Raw genomic sequence first — 14,059 nt, forward strand, 5'->3', positions numbered from 1 at the left:
ATAATTTGTTGAGGATTTTGCATATATGTTCCTCAGGGATATTGGCCTGTAATTTTTTTTTTTCTTGTGATGTCCTTATCTGGTTTTGGTATCAGGATAATGCTGGCTTTATAGAGTTTGGTAGAGTTTGGAAGTGTTTCTTCTTTCTTTCTTTCTTTCTTTCTTTCTTTCTTTCTTTCTTTCTTTTTTGGAAGAGTTTGAGATGGGTTTGTATTAATTCTACTTTGAATGTTTGGTATAAGTTTCCAGTGAAGCCATCTTGCCTTGAACTTCTGTGTGTATGGAGTTTTAAAATTACTAAATCAAATTCTGCCTACTAGTGATTGGTATGTTCAAATGTTCTGTTTCTTCAAGATTCAGTCATGGAAGGTTGTATGTTGCTTTGAATGTATCCATTTATTCTTGGCTTACCTATTTGTTAGTCTTTAAATGTAGTAGTCTGTTACCACGTTTAGTATTTCTGTGGTATCGTACATAACACCTCTTTCATTTCTGATTTTATCTGAGTACTCTCTCTTTTTTTCTTGATGAGTCTACCTAAAGTTTTGTCAGTTTTGTTTGTGTTTTCAAATAAACAGCTCTTGGTTTCACTGATCCTTTCTATTGTCTTTTTAGTCTGTGTTTCATTTATTTCTGCTCTGATCTTTGTTATTTCCTTCCTTTTACTATTTGGAGTTCATTTGTACTTATTTTTCTAGTTCTTTGAAGTGCATGCCTAGTTTATTTGAGATTTTTATTTTTTGTTTTCTGAGGTAAGCATTTATTGTTAAGAACTTTTCTCTTAGAACTGCTTTTGCTGTATCCCATAGTCTTGGTATATTGTATATCCATTTTATTTTGACTCTATATATTTTTAACTTTATTTTTTATTTCTTCATTGACCCATTGTTTGTTCAGTAGCATGTTGTTTAGTGTCTATATATTTGTGAATTTTCCAGTTTCCTTCTTGTAATTTATTTCTAATTTTATACCATTGTCATTGGAAAAGATACTTGATATGATTTCAATCTTCTAAATTTGTTAGGCCATATATTGTGGCCTAATATATGATTTATTTTGGAGAATGTTCTATGTGCCTTTGAGAAAAGTGTGCATTGTATTTCTTTTGAATGGAATGTTCTACATACATCTGTTAAGTTCATCTGGCCTAACATTTTATTTAAGGTTGATGTTTTCTTATTGATTTTCTGTCTGGATGATTTATTTATTGGTGTACTGGAGGTATGGAAGTCCTTTACTATTATTGTTTTGCTCTTTCTCCCTTTAGGTCTGTTAACATGTGTTTTATTTATTTAGGTTCTTTTATGTTGGGTACATAAATATTTACAAATGATATATCTTCTTCTTGGATTGACTTCTTTATCATTATAGAATGCCATTCTTTGTGTCTCACTACAGTAGGTTTTAAAGTCTATTTTGTCTGATATAAATATAGTTTCCCCAGCTTTCTCTTTGTTTGCATTTGAATATCTTGGTATTCATAGATTACCTTTTTCATCCCCTCACCTTCAATCTTGTATCATCTGAAGTAAGTTTCTTATAGGCAGTATATAGATTTGTCTTTTAAAAAAATCCATTCTACTATTCTATGTCTTTTGGAGAATTCAGTGCATTTACATTTAAATAAATAAATAAATAAATAAATAAATAAATAAATAAATAAGTTTTTGGAATAAAACTTTGCTTTTATTCATTTATTTTTAATTTTTAATTTTTAAAATTTTTACTTAAATCCAAGTTAGTTAACATATAGTGTAATAATGATTTCAGGAGTAGAATTTAGTGATTTATCACTTACATGTAACATACCCAGTGCTCATCCCAACAAGTGCTCTCTTTAAAGTACTTACTGACGTTTTGTTAATTGTTTTTGTGGGTTTTTCTGTTTTGTTTTGATTTGTAGTTCTGTTTATTTTTCTTTTCTTGCCCTGTTCCTTTGTGGTGTGGTGACTTTCTCTTGTGATATGCTTAGGTTTCTTTGTCATTATCTTTTGTTTATCCCTTAGAGGTTTTAGTTGGTGGCTACCAGGAGGCTTAAATATAACAACTTAAAATAACTTATTTTTTAGTTGATTACGTAAGTTTCAAAGAATTTTACGTTTCTACATTTTTACCCTTCTCCCCCTACACACTGTTTTTGTTATCACGTTTTACATTTTTATCTTATGCATTCCTTAACTAATTCATGTAGTTACTATTACTTTTACTTCTTTATCTTTTAACCTTCATATTAGCTATATAAGTGATTAATCTACTGCCATTTCTATACGTTTACCTTTACCAGTAAGAGCGGTACTTTCATGTTTTTATTGTTTTTTTGTTATCGCTAACGAATGTCCTTTCTTTTCAGCATAAAATAATACCTTTGATATTTTTTGCAAGGCAAGTTTAGTGGTGATGGACTCCTTTAGCTTTTGCTTCTCTGGAAAATTATCTATTTCTCTTTCAGTTCTGAACGATGTATTCTGGTTAGAGTATTCTGACTGAGAATTTTCTACTTTTGGCACTTTGAGTATATCATACCACTCCCTCTGGCCTGCAAATACCTTTGACATTTTTTGTAAGGCAAGTTTAGTCGTGATGGATGCCTTTAGCTTTTGCTTCTCTGGAAAATTATCTATTTCTCTTTCAGTTCTGAATGATGTATTCTGGTTAGAGTATTCTGACTGAGAATTTTCTACTTTTAGCACTTTGAGTATATCATACCACTCCCTCTGGCCTGCAAAGTTTCTGCTGAAAGATCTGCTGATAATGTTATGGGGGCTTCCTTGAACATACCAGGTTGTTTCACTCTTTCTGCTTTTAAAAACCTGCTTCTTCAAATTCTTCAAGGTTTTTAGCCTTGACATTTTTATTATAATGTGTCTTGGTGTGGGTCTCTTTGATTTCATCTTAGTTGGAATTCTCTGTGTCTCCTGGACCTGGATATTTCCTTTTCCAGATTAGGGAAGTTTCAACCATTACTTCTTCAAATATCATTACTGCCCCTTTCTTTCTTCATTCTTACGAGACTTCTATAATGTAAATGTTTGTCTGCTTGACATTGTCCCATAAATTCTTGAATCTGTACTTACTTTTTTTTATTCTTTTCTTTTTGCTGCTCTGATTAGATGAGTTCCTCTGCCCTGTGTTTGAATTCACTGATCCTTTCTTCTGCTTCATCTGGTCAGTTATTGAATCCCTCTAGTATATTTTCGGTGTAGTTACTGAATTCTTCTGATTGGCACTTTCTTATATTTTCTATTTGTTGAAGTTCTCACCATGTTAATCCTTTTTTTCTCCTGAGTTTGATTAGCCTCTTTACCTGAACTTTGTCAGGTAAATTATTTGTCTCCATTTTATTAATGTTTCCTCTCCTACGCCCCAATGTTTTATCTTATTCTTTCATTTGGAACATATTCCTGTTTCTATATTTTGCTTGACTCCCTGTATTGGTTTCTACATAGTAGATGAAATAGCTACCTCTTCTTGTCTTGGAGGATTGGTCTTGTGTGAGATATGAACCTTATTTTTCAACCCTGCCCTAGCTCTTGGTTGTCTTTCACACCTTTGTGATTGTTCAAAGAGCCTATTTTATGTAGTTTCCAGTAGTTGAGTGTGTGCCAAGACCAGTCAGTGTCCAAAAGGGGAGAATTTCATTCAACACCTAGGTCAGGCTGATTGGAAGTCAGACCCTCAGGCAGCAGCTTTTAATTTTTTTTTTTTAGTGTTTATTTATTTATTTTGAGAGAGAGGGAGAGAGAATGAGTAGGGGAGGGACAGAGAGAGAGGGAGAGAAAGAAAGAATTCCAAGCAGGCTTGCTCCATGCTGCTAGTGCAGAGCCAGATGTAGGGTTCGAACTCATAAACTATGAGATTATGACCTGAGCTAAAATCAAGAGTCAGATGCTTAACCTACTGAGCTACCCAGGTACCACTCAGACAGTAGCTTTTAAAGAACGCAAATATATACTATACTATGTACTGCAATCGTAAGTTCTGCTAAGCCCTTGAGCCTGGTGATCTGGCAATATTCCCTGGTAGCAATGGCAACAATATTGACTCTAGATGAATATACAAGTTCCTTTCTGGGAGATACATGTAAGTTGTAGTGAGTCAGAGGGAGAAGGCAAAGATGGCATACCTAACCTGTATTCCCTGAGAGAGCTTCCATGGCCTTTAGATGTGTGCCAAGCCTACAATCTGCCCTTATGTCTGAAACTCCATGACTAGCAAGTAAGTCTCTTTTACAAAAAGTCTGGGGATGTGTTTCTGTCTGTTATATGTGTAGTGTTCTGTGGATTCTAATCTGCCAAGAATTGTCTCTCTGATTGTTATAGTCTCTTGAGACCCAGGAATACAAGCTTGTCTCCCAACCCCCAGCCACCAGATCCTGGTGATCAAAGGGTGTCCCCTGGGCAGCAGCCATAGAAACCAAGGCATCAAGGGATAAGGGACTTGTATGAAAGCTTACTTTGAGAGATGCTAGTGCTCTGGTAGAGCATGGTGGAGGGAGTGGGCATGAAGTTGGTATCCTTCCTCCAGGTCTCAGGAAATGTTTACAGTCAATCCTTAAATTGTCTTTAATTTGAAGACTGCCCTTCAGGCTGAATCTATATAGCCTGAAGCTAATAGGTCTCTTTAACAGAAAGATTGAACTCCTGTATCTGTTGCTTTGTGCTGTGATCTGGGTGTGGTACTGTTTAAGAGCTTTTACTCCATTTGTTACATTCCTGTGGGACCCATGAGTATAAGCCCTACAGGTTATGAGAACCAGTCAATATAGAGATGCCTCCTGAAAGCAACTGCAAAAATTAGGGCACCAGAAAAGGGTATATGCTCCTTTCTGGAAGATACTAACTAAACTAACTAAACTAACCAAACTAAACTAACTAAACTAAAGCTAACTGAACTAAAGCAGAGGGAGAGTGCAAAGATTATATCCACTGCCCTTAATTCTCTCAGGACTTCTAAAGACGTTCCTATAATTGTGCTAAACCAGAAACCTGCCCCTCAGGCCAAATCTCCTGGAAAAGGAAATAGCCTCTTGTTTAGAAAGATGGGCAGTGTGTTTCAGTGTGCTATCTGTTCAATGCCCTGGGATTTGTAGTCTGCCAAGAACTTTCTCTTCAATTGTTATAGTCTCATGGGACCTAAGAACTCAGGTCCACCTTTATCTCCATAGCCAGGTGATCAAAGGACATCCATTAGGTGGCAGCTATAAAAACCATGTCACTAGATATAAAAACTGGAGCACCAGATATGTGTAGAAGCTGCCCTCTGGGATATACTGGTGTTCTGGAATGCAGTAGAAAGAAGGTACAAAGATGGCATCCACCAAAAAAAGGAAAGAAATAGAAAAGAAGAAAAAGGAAAGGAAAGAAGCATTAAGGGTGACATCACAGGAAAGGGGGTTGGGGAAAGATGGCATCTTTCAGCTTTAGCAAGGGAGGGGGCGTGCAGGAAAAGGTCATCCACTAGCCTCTGATACTGGAGAGTAATCCAATAGGTCCCTGCCCCTCAGACCCAGTGTTTTAGAATTAGGAAATGAGTCTCTTCCACCAGGAGTCTGGGCGGTTTCCAAAGGACCACTTCTGCATTGTGCCCTGGGGTGAGTGAGTCTGCATGTATACCATTTAAAAGCTATTCAAGAGGATAACTCAGAATGGTTTGTCTGACAGGTCATAGATCCCAATTTCTTTAGGGCCAGTTATTGGAGCTTTGCTAGTTTCTGTGGTGGTGTTATATTTACTTGATTTTTGTCATCTTTCATTCCTTACGTTGGTATCTGCACGTTTGGTTAAACAGTCTCCTTTTCCAGACTTTATAGATTCACTTTGACAGAGAAACTTCCCTAGACAGCTCAGACTGGGTGTCTGGATATGACTGCTGATAATGTCGTTGGACTGTCCCTAGACAGCTGGACTGGGTGTGGTGACTGCTTTTAGGGTCTATTTTGGGGGAGGCAACTATTCTAGCTCTGAGGGTGTACCACTGGCTTAGAAGAGCTAGACAGAACTGCTGGGTTTGTTTCCTGCCCAAGTGAGATTGTAGTGTAGGCTCTGTGGTTGCCTGGATCAGGCTCTGGTTAGATTTACTAGTTGGTTGGGATTTGGTAGTATACTCTGCAGTAGTTTGAATTAGTTTCTCTGCCCTAGCAGGACAGTAGAATAGGAGTCAGGACCTGCCCATCTCGTTATTTGGGGATCTGAATCAGGCAAGAGTGTGAGTGAATATCCTAGTCAGGTGAGGCTTCCAGTTTTGCTCCGCAGACAAGGAAAGTCATGAGCTGTATTCTCTATTCATGTTCCACTATAAGTAAAGCTATGGGGTTCCACTATAAGTAAAGCTATGGGGTGGGCTACACAGCTTCTTGTGTGCTCTGGTAAGATTCTGTGGTTGGACAGGCTGAAGCCTGTATTCAGCAATGAGTGGTACCAGAAATTAATTTCCTTGCCCAGGTGTAGTGGGAGAAGCAGCTCCAAAGAAGTAAGGCTCTTTGTGGCCCCAAACTGCCCCACACTGCAAGTTCCCTGGCTGAACAGGACTACTCACTTTCCTCAGGGGTCAGTCAGCATTACCTGCCTGCCCCTTGTTTTTGCTAGGTCACAAAGAGGCTTCTGAGTATTCTCACCATCCCTTCCTGTCGGGGTGGGGGGGGCAGGAATCATGCTTTGCAGCATGTGGGTTATGACTGCTCTCCTGTGCGTGGACCCACCTTAGATAACTCCTCAATTTTTCTAAATAGGCTTTCCCATTGGGAGAGGCCAGGAACTACAGTGAGCAGTAGAGAAGCTATGAATTAACTCCCTTAATTGGGCAAAGCAGGGAAACTATCTATACTGGGTGCTACATTTACTCTGGGGGTGATCAGCTCTGCTCATATACCTCTCAGCTTGAGCATTGCTAGTGTTCCCTTACTGCCAGATGATGCCAGGAGCCATGCTCTAAAGTGGTGGGGCTATGACTTAGCTCTTTGGCATGAGCGTACCAGCCTCCAGGGCCGGCAAACCTCCTTGTCTGACTGACTGCCTAAATGAGGCAAACCTGTACCCTGCCAGGTCCTTGATCATATTGTGCCACTGACTTGATTCTGCAAATGAGCAAACATTGTTTGGGACTACCATTTGGGCTCTGCAGGTAGGAATTCAGTCTGCCAGGATTACAGTGCTGGTCCCACCCTGCTTTGTCACAATCAGATTCCCAGTAGTTGAGCACCACAGACTCCCCTGTAATCCCCATAGGGTAAGACCAGAGTAGGGGCTTCCACAAAGTGACCCACAAACACTACAGGGGCTGGATGTTACCCCTGGGCTCTCTTACCCACAGAAAGAGCTATAGGCTCAGGGGAGACCTTCAGTGTGGTGCTGCACTGGTCTAAAGGAAAAGGATTGCTGTTCACATATAGCCACTCCTTTTACCTTTCTAATGCATTCTGTCGTGGTCTTTGTGGTATATTGGGAGATGTGATTCAGCTTTTCCTTTTGTTCTAGGATTTTCTCAATGGTGTTTTGTCCATGAATAGTTGTTAGTCGTTCTTGCGTGGGAGAACAAAGTCAAGAATGACATCTGTCACTTATATTTACATATGTATGAATACATTTATATGTATATAAAATTCTTGTTTGAAAGATTTTTTCCTCCTGTCTTTAGTACTTTGTGTCATAGTAGTGCTTGTTGACCTCAATTGTTTCTGCTGAGAAGTCAGCAGTTAATCTTATTCAGGTTCCCTTGTGCATGACTAGTCCTTTTTCTTCTGCTGTTTTCAGGATTTTCCCTTTTGTGTTTTTTTTTCCTTTGTTTTTGCATTTCTACTATTTTACTATGATGTGTCTGGATGTGTTTATAACACATATTGGTTTAAACAAAATTAAAATTAATCTCCTCTTTTTCTTTTACATTTTTTACTGTGACTAATAGAAAACTTAAAATTATTTGATGGCATACATTGTATTATGTTGGACAGTACTGCTCTAGAGTAATTTTTATAGATGGAGATAGAGTTACTTCTTTACTGGAGAAGAATAATAAAAAGAGTTCATAATGGTTACCTTATATTTCTGTAGATAACTTTGTCATGTTCTCCTTGCCATTATATTATAAAATACATAGCCAGACATGAGTACAGAACTGTTTGTGGATCCATATCACCAGAGATTTCTCAGCACCCATTCATCCCTTGATGAATGATGATGAGTAAACTTTAGTGCCTAAGTAGTTTTTTATGTAGTATTAATATGAAAACAAATATTACATTAAATTTAGCAGCATGTTTTCTAAAGATGTAAGTGAATTCATAAGTAGTTTTCTTTCTTTTTTTTTAATGGCAAAAAAACTAAATGACAATTTCCTCCCCGCCCCCCGCCCCCCAACCCACTTTTATATTCAGCCCCTTGTTGCATAAAAAGCATCAGGAGAAATTTATTGGTAAATGTGAAACAAAGTGGACTTTTATACCTAAAGGATATGAAGACAGTCTCTTTAAGCATCTCTTTCTTCAGCCTGAAACTAATAGAACAGGAAAACTTGCACATTGGAAACATGTAAGTATGGTTAGTTTATTACTTACCTTTAAATATTTTTATTTAAGATACTATAGTTGTAATTTATGTATCAATAGTAAAAGTTTCTTCATTCCCTTTTAAATATTCTCATTATATTGTTAATATTCTGCTTGAGGTTTTCTTGATGTAAGAAAAGTCATATGATAACAAAGTACAAATATAATTTTGTGGTACATTATTCTTACCACAACCATTTTGTAATTTTATGCCTTGCATATATATTTTCTCATATCACCTATTGCAAGTAGTTATTAATAGTAATGTAAAATATCTTCATAGCAGTTGAAAACAAAGAAATATTTAGTTTATTGAAAACTAATGATACTATATGTAGTATAATATTCATTCAGTGTTTTATGATAAATTATGTCTTGCTTTGAGGACACATCGGAAATAGAAACTTATTTATTGACTGCCTACTGCTGTCAGGTGCTCTGCTAGATATTTTGCATGTGTTCTGTAATTTATTCTCCACAGCACTGTAAGATAGGTGTTTTCATGTCATTTTTATAAAGAGGAAAACTAAGGCTTTTACAGGTTAACTAACTTACCAAAAGCCATACATTTGAGTGACATTGCTAAGACTTAACTCCAGGTCTTCTGACACCAGAGTCTGTGCAAAAAAGCACAAACTTTTTTTTTTTTTAATTTTTTTTCAACGTTTTTTATTTATTTTGGGACAGAGAGAGACAGAGCATGAACGGGGGAGGGGCAGAGAGAGAGGGAGACACAGAATCGGAAACAGGATCCAGGCTCCGAGCCATCAGCCCAGAGCCCGACGCGGGGCTCGAACTCACGGACCGCGAGATCGTGACCTGGCTGAAGTCGGACGCTTAACCGACTGCACCACCCAGGCGCCCCTTTTTTTTATCTTTATAAGTTTTTTTTCTTTGACATTAAATAATGGTAGAAATGAAGACTTGACATTCTAGTATAATTACTAGATCAAACTTATAATAATGTGTAATGCACTGTTTGTGATAAATAAACCCGTTCACATGTAGACCTGTTTTTAAGTAACTTGCACTATAAATATTTCCATTTTATTAACATGATTAGAAAAGACTACAAAAGGTGCAGACTGTCATTTGTCTGATTTCAGTGTTATTGAGGACATGTGTTTTAGAAGTAGCAGAGGAATATCTTCAAGCCCTTAAAACCCACAGAAATTATCCATTGAATAAAAATATAGATTTAAAAGGCCAGTATATCCTATTCAAAACTTTTTCCTCAGTAGCACACAGTGCCTACTATATTCATTTGCTCTAGATGAGGTGCTTTATAAAAGTATAAAGTTCATACGAAGTGTCTTTTGGCCCTCTATATAGAATATAAACTCACTGGTTTCAGGCATGTCACATGCTTTTTTATGTGCTTTATGCAGAGGAGACTTTCACTGAATGTTGTATATAACCAATTTGGATATATATTTATAAAGTACTTGCACACTCATGTACAGATATATGTATATACACATAGTCATATATCCATATGCAAAATCTAATATACATACATGGATATGTATTGTATTATGGCAAATGACTATGTGCATAAACAGGAATTAAATATTCATATTGTAGAGGTATTTTATTTAATATCTGTGAAGTTACATAGAATATATCATTGTCAGGTCTTTGGAAGTATTTTAAATGTTAAGAAATTTGGGGATATATATTCATTATAAGGAGTTTTCTAAAGCTGTTAATATTATTGATAATTTTGCTAACCACATCACAATTAATGTTATTAAGAACTATTCTTTCATAGTCTATAAATCTGTACATTGTCTGATGATTTTGCACTGTTTATAGCTACTATTCATAAGACCTTATAGAAGTTGTCTTCAGCTCAATTTCTTAGAGCAATTGAAATGATCCTTAATCATAAGATTCATCTTTGAATCTTTACTTCTTCTGTGTAAAATTGTTGTTCCATCTTCTGGTGGCTTCTTTTGTAGTCTCTTCAGCTCACTTATGTGGTGTACTATTCTTCTGTTATTTTTGTATCTGGTCATTAGTGACTTGGCAATTGGTCAAGTAGAAACTATAGTAAGAACAAGTGATGCCATAGAGTGCTTAAGAGAACCTAGGATCCAAGAAACATTAAAAAGATTAAGAAGTAGGGAAAAGAGAGGAGGTAATAAAATAACAGTATTTAATACTGGGAGTTCATTTTAAAAAAAATGCTGTGAGCAGAATAATGGAAAGGATCAGTCAAGAGTGGAATTCAAGTTTTAGTAATTAGATAAGTAACTAATGTCTGTTTTTCTTCTGTTTGAGGCTGAAATGTGCTTGGTCCAAAAAGCATAAAACTTCCTGTATTCATGGTAACCTAAAATGGAGAGAGCTAGAAGAGTGAGTTCAAGTTACATTTATTTAGGAAATGCTATGCTGCAAAGCCAGCATTTAAGGTGCACACTTAAGCTGTTAAAGGAGATATAGAACCAAAAGCCAGGATTCATGAGTAAGGACTCTGATTAAAAAAAAAAAAAGTGGATCAGAGGAAATTGAGGTTCTGGAACAATTGCTAGAGACATTATTTATCGATGGCTCACAGTCAAAAGGTGGTCGTTCCTCTTGAAGAATTGGCCGACAGAAATACAGACCTATGGTGGTCAATGAGATCAAGTTTTAGGGAAACATATTATTATAATGGATTTTAGGGAAATTTAGATCCTATTGTGATGGATTTTGCTGGGACACCCAAAAATGTTTGAAATTTCCTTTGGCATAGTCAACCCTTTTCCTCAAAGGTTACTGAGGTAACTGAATTAGGTTACTGAAAATGTATGTATAGGGAGTAATAGCAAACAGAGCAGTTTCTTTTTTTTAATGCTTATTTATTTATTTTGAGAGAGAGAGAGAGAGAGAGAGAGAGAGAGACAGAGAGAGAGAGAGAGAGAAGGGTGAGGGGCAGACAGAGAGGAAGAGAGAGAATCCCAAAAAGACTCCATGCTTTCAGTGCAGAGCCTGACATGGGGCTCTTCAAGGGGCTTGTTAGGATGTGGGGCTCAAAGTGGGGCTCGACCTCAGGAACTGTGAGTTCATGACCTGAGCTGAAATCAAGAGTTGGACACTTAAGTGAATGAGCCACCCAGGTGCCCCGAACAAAACAGTTCCTAACTGGATTTGCCTGAAATTCCATTGCAAAACTTTAGTAACCTGGGCTAGAGTATGAGGTATTCTTCATTATTTATGCTTTGTTGGCTTTGTGGTATTATTTCTCTTATTTCCTATATTGCAAACATGAATTTTAGAATAGCTATAATATGAAAGAAAGTCACACCCATTGTAGCCAAAAGGAAAGAGATTCAGAGGAGAGGAAAGCGATTTGCTACATATTTATCTCAGAGGCAGCCTAGTTGCTTCCTTTCCTCCTGCTCCCGCACCTTCACATCTGAAGCTTCCTTAAGTGGTTTAGTCATATGTTGTTAGGAAGGAGGAAAAACATCTAAAACGTAAAAAAGAGTGATGGCCAGGAACCTTAACTCTTCCAACTTCATGGAAAGTAGGAACAAGTCTATCTTGTAGATACCGATCTTTGACAGCCTACCACCTAGATACATGATCTAATTGTTTTTTCTTAGAACTTGAATAACACCTTGCCTTCTTGAAGCATGAAGTTTGGAATGTCATACCCTTTGTCTTCACTCATTTTCTGGAGTGGGTGCATATATTCTTCCTAATTAGGAACACAATGAGGAGAAGGATCAATAAGGCAATCCAACCCAGTTTCCCTGGAAGGGATCTCTTACTTAGAATCACTTTTAGGGGCGCCTGGGTGGCTCAGTCGGTTGAGCATCCGACTTCAGCTCAGGTCATGATCTCGTGGTCTGTGGGTTCGAGCCCCACGTTGGGTTCTGTGCTGATAGCTCAGAGCCTGGAGCCTGCTTCAGATTCTGTGTCTCACTCTCTCTCTCTGCCCCTCCCCCGCTCATGCTCTGTCTCTCTCTTTCTGTCAAAAAATAAATAAACATTAAAAAGAATTTAAAGAACCACTTTTAATACATTGACTGTTCATATTTCATATTCCTTTGTGACACTGTATGGTTCCTGGAAACATTGGAAGTAATCTAATATGGCAGCCGTCTATACTAAAGTAAAATTTGCTTTAGAAATGCTGTTTTGGTTGAATTTTAGACTATTTTTATTGATTTTTTTTCCTTGATTCCAAAAATTTATTTTTCTCGTAACTAATACTGATGGAGCTATATACATGCCATATTGAACACTATTTTTGTAAAACAAAATAGAACAAAATGTTTTCAAATACAGTCCTCCTATGAGCCTGTTCCATTATTAAATACATTTTCCTAAAGATACACAGAGACTTTTCAGATTGGCTTCTAACACTTAGCAATATGCATTTAAGATTGCTTCATCTCTTCATGGCTTAATAACTCATTTCCTTTTAGCAGTGAACAATATTTCATTGTCTGGATGTATTACAGCTTATCCATTCACCTATTGAAGGACATCTTGGTTGCTTCCAAGTTTTGGCAGTTATGAACAAAGTTTCTATAATCATCCATGTGCAGATTTTGTGTGGACATAAATTTTCAGGTTGCTTAGGTAAATACAAGGGAGCATGATTACTGGATCATATGGTAAGAGTATATTTAGTTTTGTAAAAAAGCTGCCAAACTGTCTTCCAACGTGGTTATACCATTTTGCATCCCTACTAGCAATAAATGAGAGTTCTGTTGCTCCCTGTATTTCTAGCATTTGGTGGTATCAGTGTTCTAGATTTTGGCTATTCTAATGGATATTTACTAATGTCTTATTGCTTTAATTTGCAATTCCCTAATGACATATGGTGCTGAACATATTTTCATAAGTTTACCTGCCATCTAGATGTATATCTTTGGTGAGCTGTAGCTCCCTTTTTACTATTACAAAGGTGAGATGATTTATCACATGGCCTATGTGAGTAAGAAAAAGAGAAGGGTTCACTTTAAGCAGGGCTTCTGTACAGTGTACAAGTACATTTACATCAGACTCTATATAGAGGATATTCCCTGAGATTGTACAGAGCACAGCTTGCATGGCAGTGTGAGTTTGCCCTGATTTTATAAATCCAAGTAACTAATGATATTTGAGGATTGTGTGTGTGTGTGTGTGTGTGTGTGTGTTCAATGCGTGCACAACACACGTGCACATGCACCTACTTTAAGTTAAGGTCAGTCTGAGGGTAGGGAAAGAGAATAATCATCTCCATATTACAAGCCAAGAAATATTGAATTTAGTTTTTCCCTCTCTGTCTTGTTTAACAGTAAGTGATACTAAGACAATACAGAGAGGGTTGATCTTATATCAGATTCAGGAGATGTGATTTTGGTCACCTTGTTTTAATTATGTGGAGGGTTAAAAAGAAACTTACGGGTAGATATTTTATTTTTAAATTTCATTGTTTTGTATAATAAGAATGCTTTCTTATACTGGAAACTGACATTTTTTTTTAATGTTTATTTTTGAGAGAGAGAGAGAGAGACAGAGCGCGAGTAGGGGAAAGGCAGA

The 14,059-nt window shown here is 36.9% G+C and overlaps 1 protein-coding gene across 1 annotated transcript in view; it reads left to right on the top strand.

Moving 5' to 3' along the window:
- The window catches only part of LRRIQ3 (leucine rich repeats and IQ motif containing 3), a 230,072-nt gene that overhangs the window by 120,348 nt on the left and 95,665 nt on the right, over positions 1–14,059 (top strand). The window contains 1 exon segment of the mRNA XM_047868719.1: positions 8,369–8,522. Within this exon segment, the coding sequence (XP_047724675.1) occupies positions 8,369–8,522 (154 nt within the window).

Source organism: Prionailurus viverrinus, chromosome C1 (genome assembly GCF_022837055.1).
Source record: "Prionailurus viverrinus isolate Anna chromosome C1, UM_Priviv_1.0, whole genome shotgun sequence".
Classification (NCBI taxonomy): Eukaryota; Metazoa; Chordata; class Mammalia; order Carnivora; family Felidae; genus Prionailurus; species Prionailurus viverrinus.